Raw genomic sequence first — 19,482 nt, 5'->3', positions numbered from 1 at the left:
GCTGTTTAACAGATGCAGGCCATGCCCCCCCCCCATCCTGGATTAGAACTGCATTTTGTTTAATTATGAAAAAACTCCCTTTCTCTCTCTAATGGACTAAACCGACCACGGTCTAATTCTCTGCCCACTTTCCCTGCTTTTATCATCTTCCTCAGACTGTTTTTGTCTACAAACACACCTGGGAGAGCTAAGCTCAGATCTAAGTATAGCAAGTCTTCCCATTGAACCTCTTCCTGTAGGATGCTGGCCCATCTATTTCAGTCCGTTATACAATACTATCCCAGCTCACTCTCAGCATCACTGCCTGAAAGCATATTACTATCCCCCTAAAAAAAAAAAAAAAAAACCCTAGCTCTCAATATTCTGCTATTACTCGTTAGTTAAATAGGTCTTGATGTCTACAAAATCCCCACAGGCCCTGAGATGAATTTAAAGCCCTTATAATTTTGACAGGGAATGGGACCCAGTTGCGTATAAAAACCCCCGTTAAGCTCTTCAGCAACGCCCAACTGTAGCCCCGCCTCCTCCACTCGCAACACCGCTAACGAGCTGGGGAGTCTCCCTGTCACTCAAACCGTTAGAGAGATCCCATTGGCTGATAAGAACGTCCGTCATGTGTTAAAGCCCCTTTTGCGAGATGTGATTGGTGGATGTGACCGGTGGGCGTGTCCCTGTCCTCAAAGGCTTTTTCCCCGGAGTGGCCAGACGGGCTGGGGGACACAGGATGGAAGAGCTAATAGGAGTATCTAACGGGACATGCGGACGGGCTGATTTCTTCTAATATTTCAAGTGCTGGTGAGGGCCTTACGATACTTTTTACAACGACTAATAACACATGTTGTGTAAATGGTGAAATGTGTGTGGTTATTTCTGTTGACTGTGGTCTAATTTGTCCAAACTAAGAACTCGAACAGTGGACATAAGCTAGCTTAAACCAAGTGGTCAGTTGGAGCGGACCCCCAGTTGAGGATAATAAACGGACTCCACCGTAGCCGAAACCTGCCTTAAAAAAATCACAATTTTTCCCGCAAGTGGGCAACTTTAACCACATAATTGGTGTTGGTTGTGTACCGGCGTGTTTAATCAGTTTATAAGACACATAGGCATAAATCGGCTCGGTTAAATTTAAGATTAAAGCTGGCATAAATTCATGGGGAACCGAGGTAGATGAACAGATGTGGGTCAGTCCATCAGTAACGGGAAGCGATGGTGCGGAACACTGATTGATCGCGGTTGCCATTAGTTCACGCCTGTGTGTGTGTGTGTGTGTGTGTGTGTGTGTGTGTGTGTGTGTGTGTGTGTGTTCCTGTGAATGTGCGTGTTTCAGCCTGTAGGGAAGAGAGAAAGGGAGTGTGTGTGTGTGTGTGTGTGTGTGTGTGTGTGTGTGTGGAGAAACTGGGAATTTTAAGGCATGAAAACATCAATATAATACAGTTTTATTAACTTTGACATAAAGTAGTAAATACTGATGATATAATAACAGCTCACCTTGTTTTCATATAATATAAATCACCAATATCTAGGATGCAACTATTCACTATCAATCAATTAATCAACCACATTTTAGATTAATTAATGGACAACCTAATGTATAAAAAGGCAAGGTAACACAAAACAAATGGGGCTCAAAGTGAGAAATGTAATCTGATTAAAAGCTAAAAGCAGTTTAAATATTTAATATAGGTTAAAAGACGAAAAGCAAACACTATCAAACCATATACGCTCTTTATATAACTTGATTGATTACCAGATTTTGAATCAATTGGATTAATCGATCAACTACAAAATGAATCTGCTGTTCAGCCCATTGTATCACATTTAGGATTATGATAACTTTGGGTCATGTTTGCATTAAAAAGTCAGGTATTTGTATAAGTGTAATCCTGCAGATTTACTCAACAGATTAGAGATGGACGGTATTGTGGAAGATATATATCACAGTATGGAAAAAGTATGCAAAATCACATATTACATAATTAAATTGATGTTCGAAAGTCCTACATTTTGTTAATTTAGAATTACAGTTTGCTCTGAATCATTACATATCTTTAATGACAGGGTTTATATTGTTATGATTTTGCTGATGTTTTGTCTTTTTGGACACACAAAAAAGAAGATTAAAGTTATTGCCGACTCGGTACCCAGTCAGGATTCACTGTTCAGTAGATACTTTTACCTTTACTTTGCCGTACAGGCACAGCATCGGGAATGTTTCAACCTGGGTGCCCCTGAGTAATATTGGGATGTTCTTGGACAGGCACAGTGTCACAGCAGAGGTTTTTTTACGTCATATTTAGGGCAGTGTGACCTGACGTAATCCAGACTGCATTATTCATAACATCAGAACAAGCAAAACAGCCTGCAACACAAGAAGCTGTACCCGGCTCATAAATTGGTAATGACTCCCCTTTCAGAGCTTAATGGAGTTCTCACATCTGTAGTAAAAGGGCTCTTCGGTCTCTGTGTGTTGGTGTAGAGATGTGTCTTGCAGGAGTCACAGGAGGAGTGTGTTTTATCCCAAACGCAGCCTGAATGTCACCCGTCAGAGGACCAGAGACATTTTTGCTGCTGATGGGACATTTGAGAGGCTACCCGGTGTGTTTGTATGTGTTTGTGTGTGTTTATATGCCTGAATGCCTAAGTGTGCATGTTGGGTTGTAATAAATTAAGCATCCATGAACACATGACAAACAGGATGAGTGAGAAATGAATCATGAGAGGGAGAATCTATGTTTGAAAACACAAGCTCAGGCCTTCCTCTGTGGTGTTGTGGGTGAGATGGGCTCATGTTCAGGCTTTACTCTCCCTTTCTTGCCCCTGTCTTTCTCCCTGGAGTGAGTGGAGGATGAAGGAGGAGGAGCACTTGCTTGCTACGCTTTCATTGCGAGAGTACAGGGGGCCTTAAAGAAGGTCGAAGAGGAGGAGGTAGAGGAGAGGGGGGGAAGGATGCATGGGAGAGCTAGTGCTGTTGCCGTGTGAACGGAGCTCTATTGTCCCGGGAACCTTTCAGTGGCTTCCCCGAGGTCCCTGTTCCTACCCCTCCCCCCACCCAATACACTCTTTCTCCCTCACACACACACACACACACACACACACACACACACACACACATAAACACACATACATACTTTGTCCACCTCGTAATGTTGCACACAACCTTTTCTCTCTTTCTCACACACTGTCTCATTCACTGTCTCTTTTCGGTCTCTCATGCACCCTCCTTTCCTTTACCACTTTCTCCTAATTTCTCACAAAACAGACAAGGCCCATCCCTGCTCCCTCCTCCCTCCTCCTGCTCGCTCCCAGTCGCTCATTATTTCGCCTCATTGATGTGATTGTCATGCCAGCCAGACAGTAAAAGCAAAAACATGCAATCTTCTCATTTGCATCACCTCCTTCCCAACCTATCCTATCCTACAAGCAGCACAGTGTTTTCCAAAATGTTTATACTGACTGCTAATTTCATGGAGCTCTTTTGCTCCGAGCCAGACCTTATTGACTGTATTCAATGTCCTTTGTGGTAGCACATGATGGTGTAATTTTGCTCTTTGTTTTCTCTAGTTGGCGTGGGGCTGTTGGGGTTTGCAGGGGGTCGCTAGCTGAGAAAACGAGGCCAGATGAGGGCTCGGCTGGTGGGAATTGGCCCCAGTGAACAGAAGTGTCTCTCTTCTGTCTTGGACAGCTGTAATGACACAATCTGTAATTACAGTAGTTTCCTGCTGAAACACCGATAGCACAGCACTGCTACTTGCTTTGTTGGTGATTTATTGTATTGAAGATGTCACCTCACCTTTCTTTTCGGCCTCTCAAGAGATAATTATTAACAAAGAATAAAAGATACATATTTTAAGTCACTTGGAAGGCCTGTATTTTGTAGTTGTGGTAGGTTTACAACTATTTTGATACTTATTTCCCATCAAATCAAATTAATTGTGATCATAAATGAATATGTGCTGGATCTAACAAACATAAGTTGTATTTCTAGTACCTGTCAGCTATTATTAGCCTCCTGTCACAGTGCCAGAGCTCCTGTGTCTCTCCAACCTGCTTTTCTCTGAAATTACTTTTTTTTTTTTTTTTTTTGGCGTAGCTGCACAGTAAAAACTCTGGAACTGCAATTAAGAGCGAATCATTTGATTGGCGAATCTAAAACTTACTTTAGATGGTTTTGAAAGGGGCGTGTGCATATTTCCATCTGTCTCCCTTATCCATCCTCCCGGTTGCTTCTTGAGCCATAGCCGTATTGTTCTGGTCAAGTGTTTGGACAGGAAGGAGACATGTGACATAGGGAGGACCAGGAAACCGGAGTCAGGCTAAGACCGCAAAAACAGGAAGCAGGAAGAAGCTCCGATAAGATGGCTGCTCTGGTGCACCTTGGGATTTCTCCTGCTTTGAGTAATTGTCTGTAGTCCTTTGAACTACAGAGAGTGAAGAGTGTCTGATCGAAGCCAATGAGGGTTTAATTTAAACAGTCAAGTCCAGAGTTTCTACGGGGGGCAAATGTGTCTAACATACAGGAAGTGGTGAAGCTGTAGGCGTCTACAGTGCATTCATCTATGTAAATACCCATTTGACTTTGGCGTGCTCCATCATTTTATGTGTTTTTGGTGTTTGTTGGACCATATCCATGAATCTCTGTTTGTGTCATGATTCCAGCTGGGCCAATGACAAGCTGGCCTGGGATTAGCTGGCACCCTGTATCTTCTCCTCCCTAATGCTTTAATCTCTCTGCTGGTCGTCACAAGTCTTCTTGCTTTGGGACACCGTCGGTCATCACTATCAGTTATCTGGCCATTGGCTCACCCATGCTCTATTTGTTTTTACATACACCATACTTTATATACAGAGGGTGGACAGAAACATAGAAACAACCTTGTTTTCTACTAATTAATTTATAGTGATGACATGACCTGGAACAGAGGAGTAACATTTATTGCAGGTTTAATACATTTGGTTAATATTTTGATCATATCATCACTTTGACTCATTCAATTGGAATCAACAATAATTGAAACTGTACTTTGAAAATGGTTATTGGTGCATTCATACAATATATAATCAAAACTATGAGTGGTTGCTCAGATAAAACCCTTAATTTGAATGTGATAGCCAAGCAGCTTGTTGTTATTGTTGTAATAATTTAACTGTATGTCTGCCTAAAAGACTAGGAAACAATTAGCCAATTAATAGATCAACAGGAAATTATGTGGGGACTGTCTCTGGTTCCAGCTTCTATATACATATATATATATATATAATATCTTTGGGTTTTGGACCGTAGGGCGGACTGAACAAGTACTATTTTCTGACACGTAATTGATAATAAAAAAAATAGTTGCAACCTTGATTGACTATTTTGGTACGTTATAAAAATTGAACATACATGCAATATCTAGCGTCTTATCACAATTTCTGTTATATATTGATATGTGTTTCTCCGATGGCAGGTGTGTTCACCTGTCCAGTGGGTCGGATGCAGTTGCCTAACATCTGCTGGCTTCTGTGTCACAGACAGTCTCTCCAACCAGGGTACCGGTGTCTAAAACAGCGTGTTCTTGTTCCCAATGTGTCCTTGCAGTTTGTGTCGGTGTGAGACCTCGCCATGCCGTTGGTGAAGAGGAACATCGAGCCTCGTCACCTCTGCCGAGGGGAGCTCCCCGAGGGCATTGGCAGTGAGCTGGAGTGTGTGATGAACAACACGCTCTCTGCCATCATCCGTCAGCTCAGCAGCCTGAGTAAGAGACACACTCACACTAACACTCACATAGACAAACACAGGCACACAATGTCGCCTTTGAAGAAGAAAATTACTGCTAAAAGCCTCAAATTTAGAGAAAAAAACAGAAACAGAGGGTTATAACAGATTATAAACAGATTGAAACTACAGCGTCCTCCAGGCTTTAACCCCACTAACTCCAGTATGACAACTGTCTACACTGTGTGTAGCCTCTTTGTGGCTGGACAAGATCACATGCTTTCATCATTAATCCCGAAGCTGTGATTGATTTGGGGTTGTCATGGTTACAGGGCCTGGGGTCACTGTGCTAGCAGCAGACTTACAGCGGCCTCGCACTGGAACATGGACGCTTGAAATGTAATCCTTTTAGATAGCTCTGCAAAAATGAACTCATCTGGACAGCTGTGTGCAGATAGACGTGTGTGTGTGTGTATTTCAGTGTGCTTTTGTATGCATGACTGGATGGGTATGTGTTAACTGTGTTTGTGTGCATTACTGTTTTATATTGATTGTTATGTTCACTGTAAATGTATTAGACAGAGTTATTACAGCATCAAGGGCATCTATCTTCCCTTTCATCTTCCAGGCTCATGTCCTTGTTTCATGACCTCTCACCAGTGTGTTGAGAGGTCATTCATGAATGTAAACAGTGTTTCTTGCTGTTAACCCTTCACTTGTTGACCCAGTTATATCCATTCTCTGTCCAGTCTCTTATTGTGTCAAGTTCCTGCGCTGGGAGTGGGCCTTTCAGCAGCAGCTGTGGGAGCTATATATAAATGCCCACACAGGCCTGGAAGGGTGTATCTACAGACTACATACACTGTGCATGTCTGTGTGCACATGTATGTGTGTAAAGTGGACCCTAAGAATCCTCAGGAGAGGTCAGAGTTGACTGGGCTCAGCATGCCGGATCTGTGATTCTTCCTTCCTCTAAATATTTTTCCTGCAGCCCATCCTGTCAGCAGGAGGGCCACAAATAGCCCTTAACGTGTGTTTGTGAGGGTTTGCCGTACCGCCTTTTTACATGGTGTTCTATAATTAAACAATATCATTAGAGCAGTGTTCAGCGTGAATTGCTTTTAACCTGTTGACATCCAGGGGTGGAATTTGTTTTCATCCTGGTCTTTTCATTTAAGGACTGCCCTTGTAAAAAGGCTTTTACGCTCATTAGCCCTAAGGGGTTAAGACCCCCACAGCCTAGAGTTTAGGTCTTCATCAAGTTAACAGTCCCTTGGCCCTTACTAAACCAAATTCCAGAGAAGGGTCATCCTTACATTTCAGGGTTAATCTCCAAAACACGGTTAAGAACAAAGTGTGAATTTGGGTTAGAAACAAAAAACTAAATGTTTGTCATCCAACCAAATGTTAAAAAATGCTGTGATCCATTCTGGTGTTAACGTAGGGCTCTTCTTTACAAACTGTTAATCTGTACCCAGGGGCTAAACCCCCATTCACACCATGTATTATATGAATAGAAACCATTTCAGGACCACAACTGACATGTACTTGACTGGAAATCTGACCAAGCATGAAACTCCTGCATACCAGAGGATATTTGCATTGATTTGAATCTTCCCCAGCTCCAATACATTATGACCTTTGAGTCTTTCAGTCTGCAGCCAGCACTGGGGTTTATATATTGAGGTTCAATTCACAATAATGAATCTTCTTCGGTCTTTGAGTCCATATGTGTGAACATCTGGAGGGTTGCCATGGGTTCATAAATATAAATATAAATGTGTAGTTACTCCTTTTCTTCTTGTAAAAACAGGTTTTGGAGTGGGAATCTTATCCATAATCTACTTTTACTTACTGAACTCTAACACTAGAATAATGGGAGTATGATGTACATGTAACAGGATTTCTGCAGTCGGATCAGCTTAAATTATTAATTAGGAATGTTGCTATATGGAGCTGTATGAGATGCCATTTCCCGCACAGACTCTCAAGACTTCACATTGTGTCACATTACCTTTTGTATTGATTGGACTTCAGTCTCTGTGGGGATTTACTTGGCTCCAGATAATGATTACAAGTCTCCTTCTTTCTCTCAAATTTCCCCTGTCTGTCTCTTTCTGCTGTTCCCTTCAAGGTAAACATGCGGAAGACATATTTGGCGAGCTGTTTAACGAGGCCAACACCTTTTATCTGCGTGCCAACTCTCTGCAGGACCGCATTGACCGGCTGGCCGTCAAGGTCACACAGCTGGACTCCACCGTAGAAGAAGGTGGGTCAGATGTTAGAGGGAAAAGCACAGGAAATCATTCTCCATTGTTTATTTCTTTCTTTCTTTCTTCTTCCTCCTTCCAGTAGACCACTCATTTGTCCTCTCTTCCTCTTTTTATGTTCTCAGTTTCCCTACAAGACATCAACATGAGGAAAGCCTTCAAAAGCTCCACCATCCAGGACCAGCAGGTGGTGTCCAAGAACAGCGTGCCCAATCCTGTGCGAGAGATGTACAATCTGAGTGACAAGCCTCCGCCACTCAACATCCTCTCAACTTACAGGTCGGCGTTGTTGATGCACACACGCTCACCAAACACTCAGACCTCCAGCGTACTCATAAAGCATAATCACAGCCATATTTTCTAGAATGTATACATCACTTCAAGAGACTCTTTTGCTTAGTGCAGTCTTCAAACATGGACAGTTTTAACGTGTTATTTTGTACACAAAGCAGTTTTACAATGTGAAAAAATAAAAATTGGATCAGAACTATTAAATAGCTTACATTTCATATTGAAACCATGTGTCCTACTTTATAACTTTGACAGTAATTCTTAAAGTCATCCACTCTTCTTGATTTGATTTTGGCTGCTTGTTTCTGACCTACATTGACAGTGAAACAGCACATTTTGGTACTATTTCCTACCGCTATTCTGTAGCTGCTTTTATCCACTGTGCTTTCCAGTACTTTGGGTGCATTACATATTTAGCATGGCTGGTTCCAGTGGGAATCCAACTCCTAACCCTGACTACATAGCACACTTTTCTCTCTCTGACTCCAGTCTTTCTGTCTCTCTCCCTTTTCACTGGTTCATCCTGTCGTTTCCAGTTATGCTGTCTCTGTGATATAAATGCAGCATAATTTCACCCTTGTTCTTCCATCAACCTCCTCCACTTTTGCAATATTCATAGCTTCACATGTTTCATACCCGACTTAGTCTTCCCAAAGAGACACACTGAGGCAAAAAATACTACCCTTTTTTTCTGTCTTGTCATTCTGCCTGAAAAAAGACAATGCATTTACTCTACCTGCACCTGTATAACCTCGCTATATGTTTCTTTAGGGATGACCACAAGGAAGCACTTAAGTTCTACACCGATCCCTCCTACTTCTTCGACCTGTGGAAGGAAAAGATGCTGCAGGACACGGAGGATAAGAGGAAAGAGAAGAGGAAGCAGAAGGTACAACTATGTCCTTGAGGATCTCACAGATAATGCTATTGTTTAATATACCATTAGTTTGTTTTGGTCAAATTTTACTTTTTTAGTAAAAGAGTTTACTTGCCTGCCAGCGTCTGGCTCGGAGCCATTCTGTCCAATGTAGTGCAACTTTTTATCTAGATTTTAGAATACAATAAAATTGTAAATTTTACGGCATTGGCATCGGCTAGGGAAAAACCCATATTGGTTGACCATTGATTTAAATACTGTACATGCCACAATATCTTTCTAATCTCTTTCTCTCTCTTTCTCTTAGGAGCAGAGGCGTTGTGTGGATGGGACGTTACAGAGAGAGGTGAAGAAGGTCCGAAAGGCGAGGAACCGTCGGCAGGAGTGGAACATGCTTGCTCTGGATAAAGAGCTGAGGCCAGACCATCGACACACCATACACCGAGACAGAGGAGCTTCCTCTGAGGGCTCAATGTCACCAGAGAACAGGTAGATCACTTATTCGAAGAAACATTATATGGTTCCATAATTTCAGTCACAAGTTGGAGAAATGGGCAGTATTATTTCTGCATTTTTATTGTTTTCTGTTTCACCCACTTTCTTCAGGGGTCCCGGTCCTGATCAGCACCACTACCCCAACTCCATGAACCATGCCGGCCACGCCCACACCTACTCCGGCCCACCGCCCAGCATCCTGGCTGCTCAGATGGCTGCAGGGCACGGCCCCCGTGGAGGAGGTGAACATGACAGTAGAGGCAGGAGTATGATGGCCTATCAGGGTGGGACACTGGGCCGTTCTCACCACCACCAAGTCCCACTGCCTCCTCCACCCACTGAGGCTATGAACGGTGGCTCAATGTCCCTTCCACCAATGGACTACAGGTAAAAATGAAAGCTAGAGTCAATGGAACACACACTTTTTACATTCTCTTAATGCTGTAATTCAAGTTTTGTCCACACTGTCGTCACAGCAATTCTATATATATATATATATATCATTATTTGCTACGTGCTTTCATTTTCTTGCTGCAGAAGTGGCTGAATTATCTGAAGTTTCTGTATAATTTTCAGAATCTTTGCTGACAGTGAGCAACAAAACATGACATGCAGACATTAAAATAATCATCACAAACAATACATATACAATAGCAGCTAGTTGGGGATTGGAGAAGGGGTTACAATGTCCGTTATCCTTCTTCCTAAATCAAATCATATAAGTGTCCCTCAATATTTGTACTTGATCCACTCATATGAACTTTGAGCTAATGCTGCCACCTAGTGGGTCTCTGTCTTTCTCAAACCCTGATGACTGCAGGTGTGGTAGCAAGTACAGACTGCTGTCATTTTTCTTAACTCTATTAATCCTCTTTCATTCTCTCTATCTTGCAGTATGGATGGCTATGCCAACACTGGTCCCCCTCCCCCGCCTCCAGCCCCTCTCATCCCTTCTGCTCAAACTGCCTTTGCCTCACCACCCGGAGGTCCGATGCCTCCTGGACCAATGGGCGGCGCTGGTGGCTACGCTCCGCCTCCGCCACCTGTATCAGGAGCCCATGCAGCTCCCCCTCCCCCTGGTCCTCCACCTCCTCCCCTTCCAGCTGGTGTCTCCCACTTCACAGTCCACAAGATGTCCTCCTCTGCCCCCGCTGAGACCACAGTGGTCAATGATGCCCGCAGTGATCTGCTGGCTGCTATACGTATGGGTAAGAGCTGTACTGTGTGTATGTGTACCCAGAAAGATGTGTCATTTTAATGTATATGTGTATCTTAACAATATGCATAAGTATTACCTTTAAAATAACCTATAATAAAAAAGTGCTAGAACTGACATATACACAAACATGAATACATATACTTAAAAAGTATTTACCACTTTGGAAATGTTAATGTGGCTACAGAAAAAGACCCTTTAAGTGATAACTTGTAAGTGGATGAACACTTTTTATAAGCACAGAATTGATTAAAAAGGAAAGAATCAAGTGAAAATCTAAAAATGTACTTTTATATTTTGCCTGTATGTCTTAAGAAGGTTACACCAAAGACAGCCCTCTTGTTATCTCTGGTATCTGAAACAATGAGAGATCAGGCATGTTTTTAAAAAGTCACAAAATCTAAATTGACAATAACTGAACTGTCAATTATAACCATCCATTACATTGCAAAACCTCATGTATTCATAACTTCAGTAGGACGAAGTAGACCTAGGGAGCAGTCCCAGACGCCTTACATGTATGAATTTGTTATATCTAGTTTACTCTAAAATTAGGAATGTAAATTTACAGTTACTATGCTTGATATTTAAATAGAAATGCTGTAATTCAGAGTGCTCAGCTTAATCTGTAATGAAGGAAAATATACTAAAATTAAGGTACTTTACACTGTATTTAAGAGCCACTGTGTCAGTTAAAAACCTGGCTTTACATCCCATATTTTCCCCACAGGCATCCAGTTGAAGAAGGTGCAGGAGCAGCAGGAGCAGCAGGCTAAGAGGGAGCCGGTTGGAAATGACGTGGCCACCATCCTGTCGCGACGCATCGCTGTGGAATACTCCGACTCTGAGGACGACTCCGAGTTGGAGGAGAACGATTGGTCGGATTAACATACATTAAAAAAAACAAAACACTGAAGATACACACACACACACACACACACACACACACAAACACACAAACACACACACACACACAATCAGTCGATCTCACACTCACTTGAAAGAATGCCCACTGTACCACACGCACGGGTTGTCACACACTTTGTTGCTGAAAAACACACCACACCTACACACAATCACATGCTGTAGGTTGATATAAGCTGAATGGTTCAAAACTGGAAATCTGGGGGTGTATTCAAGATGCATAAACACTGTAAAGACACAAGTAATATGCTGTAACTGACCACTATCTGAAACATTAACACTCAGTTAATATATATATATATATTTCAAAGCATTGTGAATACACCCCAGTGGCTGTTTATCTACCTGTTATAACACTATGGACACCCTGTGAAGGTGCATATTTCATGTATAGTCGCAGGAGAGTGTTAGAAAAGTTAGAAACTTTCCTCTCGAAGCTAACCAATGTACTTTGTCTTTTTTTATGTTTTTACTGAAACACTTGCTTATGCCATAGACCATGAGGCAAGTTTTTAACCACCGTAAGTGAAAGAGTAACGGATGAGCTCAGTGGAAGCTGCAGTCGTTGATAATGTATTCAGGCCGATGAGAGAGCGAATGGAGAGAGCCTTTTAAAAATGCTGTGTTAAAGATGGATGAGAGGGCGATGTGTAAAAAGAATTATTGATCATAAATATGAGAATTGATTGAGCCATCTGCGTCTGCAATCAATCACTGCTGTGTGGGAGGGAAGGGGGGGGGGTCACGTATATGATAGTGTGAGCTGTGTAACCTTTGACCCAGAGAAAAATAAAACAATGAATGAAAGATCATGGCTGGGCTGCCATATCTCTTTGCTGTTCCACTGTCGTCATAGAGACAACACATACCTGGCTTTAAGACTTCAGTTTCCATGGTAACATTACAGCTAAGAAGAGGGTTGCCAGGGAAACAGGAGGGTGCGAAGAAGGGGGGGGGCACAGAGCCAGGGCAAGAATGAACAAATTAGTCAAGGCAGGAGTTTTATGCACAGCACATGTTTGTTTTTAATACAAAATTAACAAGATCTCTCAATTGAGTGAACTAACCAAAGCAATAAAAAGTACAACTAACACCTTGGAAAAATAGACACCACGTTCACACAAATGTTTTTACAATATCTCAGTTAAGTTAGTGCATGTTGATTATCGTTTATACGTTTCATTTTGCAGATACTTAATTTGTTGTGCCATTTTCATCCAAAAAATAAAGTGCATTTCACATTGAAAACTATGCATACGGTTTACACAAGATGCTGTTACTGTGGCGTTCTCCCATCTCCAACCCCCCACCCCAAAACACACACACACACACACACACACACACACACACACACACACACACACACACACACACACACACACACACACACACACACACACACACACACACACACACACAAACAGGCCCTTAACTGTTTTGATATTTAGCTCTGGATTAGTAACCATCAGAAAAACCTCCTCCCGCTGAACTAACAGCCCATCGTTGGCAACACATTTTCTCAAAGACCCACTTGCTTTGCACACAACTTTGTGTACTATTACACTGTGAAATCATTCAATAGATTATCAGGTGTGTGTATACAGAGAAGTATTACATCCAACATCACAGTCTTTTACTATTCTTGGATACAAAGCCCTTGTTCACACCTGTTTTAACTATGAAAATCTCACGATACTGTTGGCTGCACAAGAGGAAAACATTCACCAATCAGAAAAAGTCGTGTACCAATTTATTTATTCCTCAAACATCCCTCACCTGTGTAGCCAAATCCGCTCGATCGTCCTTTAACCAGCCATTACAAACTGGTGCATATTGAAGCGAGGAACCAAACAGAAGAAATTCTACATTAATTCAAAAAACTGGTGCAACCCATCTCATCCCCCTAGTGTGACTGGCTTTGGTAGCACCATGCGCGGTGGTATATAAAGTCCCTCCTCTTCAGCATGCCGTATTTACAAAAAGCAAATGAATCGAGAGGAGGGGATATCCGTTAAACAATTTGAGTATTACTACATTCAGAAAAAGGCTTTTACAGCGCCGTTATATCGTACAACATCAGAATCTGAAAGAATTCAGGCCGGACTAAAGTGGAAAAAAATAGAACTTTTCAATGAATATAACAAAATAGACTTTTCTCCAAAGGTAAAGGAATAAGAGTTTGTGATGGTTTTTCGATGTGCCAGCCTGACCTGTTGGTGCTCATCGAATAACGACAGGAATCAGTCTGACACTGTGCACAAGTTCACATACACAGGCTACAATCCCAATGCTTAGAAAATGCTATTCTTCAGCTTTCTTTACTCATCCCCTCACATTTTGTTTTCTTTTCAAAACACTTTGCACCTGATCTGAGGCCAGAAAGATGAAGATTGGGAGCTCCCCAAATGCCTCCGATCGGGCCCACAGAGAGGGGAAGCAGCAAGGAAGCGTAGAAGAAGCATTATCCTCGTATTTGGAAGTGGCCTTTTTTTAGCTCATAGAATCATTCAGAGGTCACTTAACGGACACCTGCCTCGACCAGACTAGATTGATTTAAAGTAGAGTATATTAGTGATATAGAGGAGACAGAAAACACACAGCAGGACTAGGATCCCAGTTCATTCAGAGTCCCTTTCACTTTGGCTTGAAGTGCTGGAGCCTCCACATCCTAGTCCCATTCGTCTTCAAAAAAGCTCTACAAACACATAACGAGGCCACTTCTCTCAGAGTTGACAGGAAGACTGGCAGCATTATCCTCAAAAGGTCAGGGGGGGTCAACAGGAATTTATATTCCTCAGACGTGTTTTACCCACTTCCCTTCCCCCTGGACAACACAAGGAGACAGACTGTGGTCTGCTGAGCTGCTGGATCACAAACACACACGCACACACACGCACACAGACACATGCACACACACCCAGAGGCCATGCAACTCATACTGTATGCACGGGGAACAAAAAAACAGTCCCAAATCACACACTGACACTTGAGGTTACAACACTCAGGACGGTTCATATGCTCCCAAAAGGCAGAGGCAACCCCCACCCCCTCAAAAGAAAAATACAATTTCATCCTGGTGTGACAAATGATCAAAGCCTGATTTTGGGTCAGAAAGAAAACTTTGCAGAGGAATGAGGCAGTGGTGTCACCGTGACAAAATGAGTCGTTTGATCAAGCCCAGGAGTGATTATCGTACCACCTTTTCGAAGATGTATCACTGAAGCATCATTTGTAGCTTGCTGAGCCCATTCACTGCAACACTGTTCCCCCACCCGAGCAGCCGTTTATGGTATTTGACTCTGCAGGAAGAAGTCATGGTAGGACGTGGATGTTATTGCTCTCTGAGTATTGCTTCACATCTACAAAAAAAATAACTACCATTCATAGGCTAGTTATTGCTGACATGATCTGAAGGAATGAGGAACTAGCGTGCACTTTGTTGAGTTTGCGAACTCATTTTGAGACCAAAAAATAATGGGTAACTAACTCAGAGCAGCTGGTACGTGTTGTGATTTGGGCTTCGGTTGAATTACACTTAGTGGAAGTCAAATCATGATCAAAGCAGAGCTGTGAGAACGCCTCTGAACTTCAAACTACACAGCATTTATAAAAAAAATCCTCATTTTTCAAAGAGTGTAACTCTTGTGACCATCCAGTGAGGATTGTAGCTCATTCAATGCAATACATGTGAGGTGCATTGTGGTACATAAACAAAATTTTTAAGGTCATGATGACATCAGGGGATCATGACACATGGCCTGCAGTGGCCTATGTGACCTACCACATCGAGCCCAGGAGGGAGGGGAAAAGAAAAAGGAGATCGGTGCTTGTTGCATGCAAATTACACAAAGTCTAACATGCAGATCAGATATTATGTGGTTGGTGTGATACTCTGTGTGAGCCAAAAAGAAAATCACATGGAAATATATTCAGATTTCGCAGATTTCTACACAAACATCACTTAAATTATTTTGCAATTTGGGCTTTTATCTACAGGTTTGTAGTGATTTGATCATAAGCGTGTTCATTTAATCTCCTATAGCATAATTAAAAATAAGGATATTTCTTTTGTGGGGTTTTTCTCGAGTAAATCTCCGGACATTCAAAAAGTCATAAGCAATCTCCATTTAAAAAGTGAAAGAGGAGGGATATACGGTGGTTACATAATCCGATGGGCCGATATTCGGTTTCGTGCCACCATTAATAATAAAGACTGGAGGAGGGGTTAATAGTGGGGTCTCCTGGGGCTTTGTCTCGAGCCTCCCAGACGCGAGCTGAACTAAAAACACATTCACACACAACCCAAAGAGAGAGAGAGAGAGAGAGAGGAGGGGGGGGAAGACAAGAGTAAATTGGAGAGGCGAAGAGAAGAAAGGGCTTGATTTCTTTCTCGGCGTCTGTGGAGGACGCAGGGCGCGGATCAGAGAGCGCCGGGTCTATTTTTAGCTCTCCGCGGCTGTTTAGCTTTCGACGCACGTCCAGAGTGCAGCAGCAGAGCGCCGGGATGCTGCTCCAGCTCCAGACGGGCTTTATGTGGAAATGCCTGCGCATTCAGCCGCGGCCGCTCTCTCCTCTCCTCACCGCACACACTGCTTTGTTAATCTGCCGTGCGCTTTTACGCACGCACATGGGCACAAACTAATAATCCCTCCCTGTTAGAAGAGGGGGGGAAGCAAGCACGTGTCAACCAAAGCTCCAATGCTGTTAACTATATGCACAGTCTATATACAGCTGCTGCCTGTAACACGTGATGCACTCAGCGCTCTCTGCAGAACAGAGGAAGGGCGTGGCACGGGTTGAACGGGAGGAGGCGGGATGCCGCCTTTACTGGGGAAGACAGTGAGAAACCTTGCCCTACAGTGAGTGTAACAAAGAAAATAAAAGCCATCCATCGAGGTGGGCTGTGGATGACTAACCAAACTGCCTCCAGCCACAACTGACAACCACAGCGCCACGTCCCCTGACCTCCACTGCCGCTGCTCTCTTTCACACCAGACGGATCCAGTGAGGAGCAGAGCTGACCCAGGCCGCCTCTCTCTTCCCACCTGGGTCTGCTTGATCAGACGTCGCTAGGGGTCCGTGCACGCTGGGCCACGCTGGCAGGCACACAGCCGCAGCACACCAGCCACAGCGCCTTCTGGATCTCCTGGTTCCTGAAGGCGTAGATGACCGGGTTGATGACGGAGTTGTAGGTGGCAGGCACCAGGGTGGCGTAGGTGTAGAGTGGAGGGTAGGTGTAGTCGGCGATGAGAGAGTAGACAGTGAATGGCATCCAGCAGGCAGCAAAGGTACCCAGGATGATGGCCAGCGTGGACACGCCCTTCCGTGTGGTGACGTAGTGGGGGGTGGCAGCCAGGAAGTGGTGCTGGAGGGCGATCTGGTGAGCGTGGCGCATCACTATCTTGCAGATCTGGACGTAGAGTTGCAGCATGAGGCCGAAGAGCAGCAGGAAAGAGACGGACAGCACGGCAATGTTGTTCTTTGTGAGCGGCCGCACCACACTGCATGTAGCCTCCTCTGCCAGGCAGTTGACCCCTGTGACCGGCAGCAGGCCCAGACACAGGGAGAGGCCCCACAGCAGCACCAGCATGGTGGAGGTGAAGGCTGCTGTCCGCTCTGAGTTGTAGGTGAGGGCATAGTACAGCGACAGGTAGCGGTCAATAGTAATGGCCAGCAGGCTGAAGACGGAGGCGGAGAAGGAGGCCACCACCAGACCCACAGTCAGCAACTGGGCCGCGTCGGAACGGAGCAAGTAGGCACAGGTGAAATGAAGCACCAGGCCCAGGCCGGCCAGCAGGTCGGCCAGCGCCAGGCTGCCAATCAGCAGGAACATGGGAGCTCTGAGCGCCGGGTTCTGCCAGATCACCAGAACCACCAGGGCGTTCTCGCAGGCTATCAGAGTCCCCGATGAGCACAGCACAATGTCCCACGGGTTGACAAGCAGCGGCAGCTGGTTGGGCGGGAGGGAGTCAGGTGGGAATGTCCCCAGGCCGGTGCTGTTGTCCATTGGTCCCCCGCCTCCGCTGGCCCATGCTGTGGGGTCAGGAGTCAGCCAGCTGGGGGTGACCGCTGGCTCTTCACTCATTGTGCCCCCCGTCTGAAATGTCACACACACACACACACACACACACACACACACACACACACACACACACACACACACACACACACACACACAGAGAGAGACAGTTGTGATATCTGAGTTGAGTATTTGATACGCAGAGAGAGTTTGTATCACTGGTGGCATACAACAGTTCTAACCCAACAGGGACTGGGGCCATAAATAAATCCCAAACACGTGTCTCTATAAATAATATTTTTTTTTTTTTAGCTTTACAATTTCATACACGAAACAGTGGGGGCTGTTTCCCTCCTGCCCCCACCCTACCCCGCCTCTGTGCGCGCCACTGGATTTATGTTGTTTTTAAGACACCTGCGTTACTCATCCCAGAATATAAATGGATTAATCTCAGCCTGTGAACGCACACACTTCTCTCTCTTTACATAATGAAACGTGGTACAGCAGTAGAAATGTACATTATAGCTGCAGTTAACAGGTCATGTATTTTCCTCTGGGAATGAAACCCACTGACTGTTCAGGCTGTTACAACAGAGGCCTATAGGTTAAAACACACGTGAGGAGCTTTACTTATTAATGCACGGACAAAGTAAATGAAAGAGGATAATAGAAAACCAAAGCTGGCTTTGCAGCAAATTTTCAGGCCACATTTTCCTAAGAGAGGATATCGATAAGACTCCGCCGGCACCGGCAATAATTCACACCGCTGTCAGACACCATGAGCCGCTCTCAACAGCAGAAGATACCGCACCCGTCATGGAAATACAGCCTCTAACACCATATATGCATCTCACACTGGGTGGCCATATGGTGCTGCTTTACCATCTCTGCACCTTGCACCAGAGGAGCACGGCGGCTGCTCCACGTCAGCACAGGGATGCTAGAAAAATAAAAGAAAAGAAAAAAGACAGGGTGCATTTCTCTATGCATGTGAAGGATGCTCAATAATCTCAGCCCGCCGCCACCCAGCCTACCTTGACTCTGTGAGCTGAGACTTCCCGTCTAGATGGAAGAACGGCAGCCTTGTATTTCCATGTTATTGATAGGGATGGTGCGGCGCCGGCGGACAGAGACGCAGCCCGGGGAGGTGGAGGAGGAGAGTGGGGCGGGGGGGAGGGATGCTGGTCCTTTCTGACTGAAAGCGGGGATGATGGAAGAAGAAGAGGAAGAAGAAAAGAGCGCGGAGCGGCTCTGCCGTTAACGGCGCATCGCCGTGGACTGCGGCTGTGCGGGGAGCAGCGAGCGGAGCAGCGGCGGAAGAGAGGAAGAAGAGGAGGAAGGGGAGGTGTGTGGATGGGAGGAGGAGGGGGTCGATGATGAAGGAGGAGTCCCAAATGGGCCAGACACCGGTTGAACTCCGTTAAAGAGCTAAATGTCTGGTCAGTGCTGTCTCAAGGACAAAGACAGGGTGTGTGTGTGTGTGTGTGTGTGTGTGTGTGTGTGTGTGTGTGTGTGTGTGTGTGTGTGTGTGTGTGTGTGTGTGTGTATTTTCACATGCCGGTACTCGGTTATTATAAGTCAAACCCGTTTCTTTCCACAGGCGTTGGATACGTGTCGTCTTTGTGCTCACCTGAAGCAGCAGCTCAGTGGTTTCAGTGACTGTGTGCTGCCTGACTCCAGTTTCAGATATGAAGA

The 19,482-nt window shown here is 44.5% G+C and overlaps 2 protein-coding genes across 3 annotated transcripts; one reads left to right on the top strand and one right to left on the bottom strand.

Annotated features, from left to right (window-relative positions):
- The first annotated feature begins 679 nt into the window (after positions 1-679).
- On the top strand, positions 680-13,021 carry wasf3b (WASP family member 3b). The gene is made up of 9 exons (XM_051410490.1): positions 680-795; positions 5,579-5,735; positions 7,830-7,964; positions 8,091-8,244; positions 9,028-9,145; positions 9,441-9,622; positions 9,740-10,015; positions 10,523-10,836; positions 11,575-13,021. Exons 2-9 carry the CDS (start codon positions 5,603-5,605, stop codon positions 11,730-11,732), a joined length of 1,470 nt encoding a protein of 489 aa, XP_051266450.1. The 5' UTR covers positions 680-795; positions 5,579-5,602; the 3' UTR covers positions 11,733-13,021.
- On the bottom strand, positions 12,769-19,220 carry gpr12 (G protein-coupled receptor 12). Of its 2 annotated transcripts, none has more exons than XM_051410492.1 (2): positions 18,822-19,220; positions 12,769-17,865 (listed from the first exon to the last, which is right to left on the bottom strand). In XM_051410492.1, exon 2 carries the CDS (start codon positions 17,851-17,853, stop codon positions 16,828-16,830), a length of 1,026 nt encoding a protein of 341 aa, XP_051266452.1. In that variant the 5' UTR covers positions 17,854-17,865; positions 18,822-19,220; the 3' UTR covers positions 12,769-16,827. The 2 variants fall into 2 exon arrangements, with proteins under 2 accessions (XP_051266452.1, XP_051266451.1); XM_051410491.1 differs by lacking the exon at positions 18,822-19,220 and adding an exon at positions 18,670-18,809.
- Between the last annotated feature and the right edge of the window lie 262 nt (positions 19,221-19,482).

Source organism: Dicentrarchus labrax, unplaced genomic scaffold (genome assembly GCF_905237075.1).
Source record: "Dicentrarchus labrax unplaced genomic scaffold, dlabrax2021, whole genome shotgun sequence".
Taxonomy (NCBI): domain Eukaryota; kingdom Metazoa; phylum Chordata; class Actinopteri; family Moronidae; genus Dicentrarchus; species Dicentrarchus labrax.
This window is presented reverse-complemented; position numbering and strand designations above follow the sequence as displayed.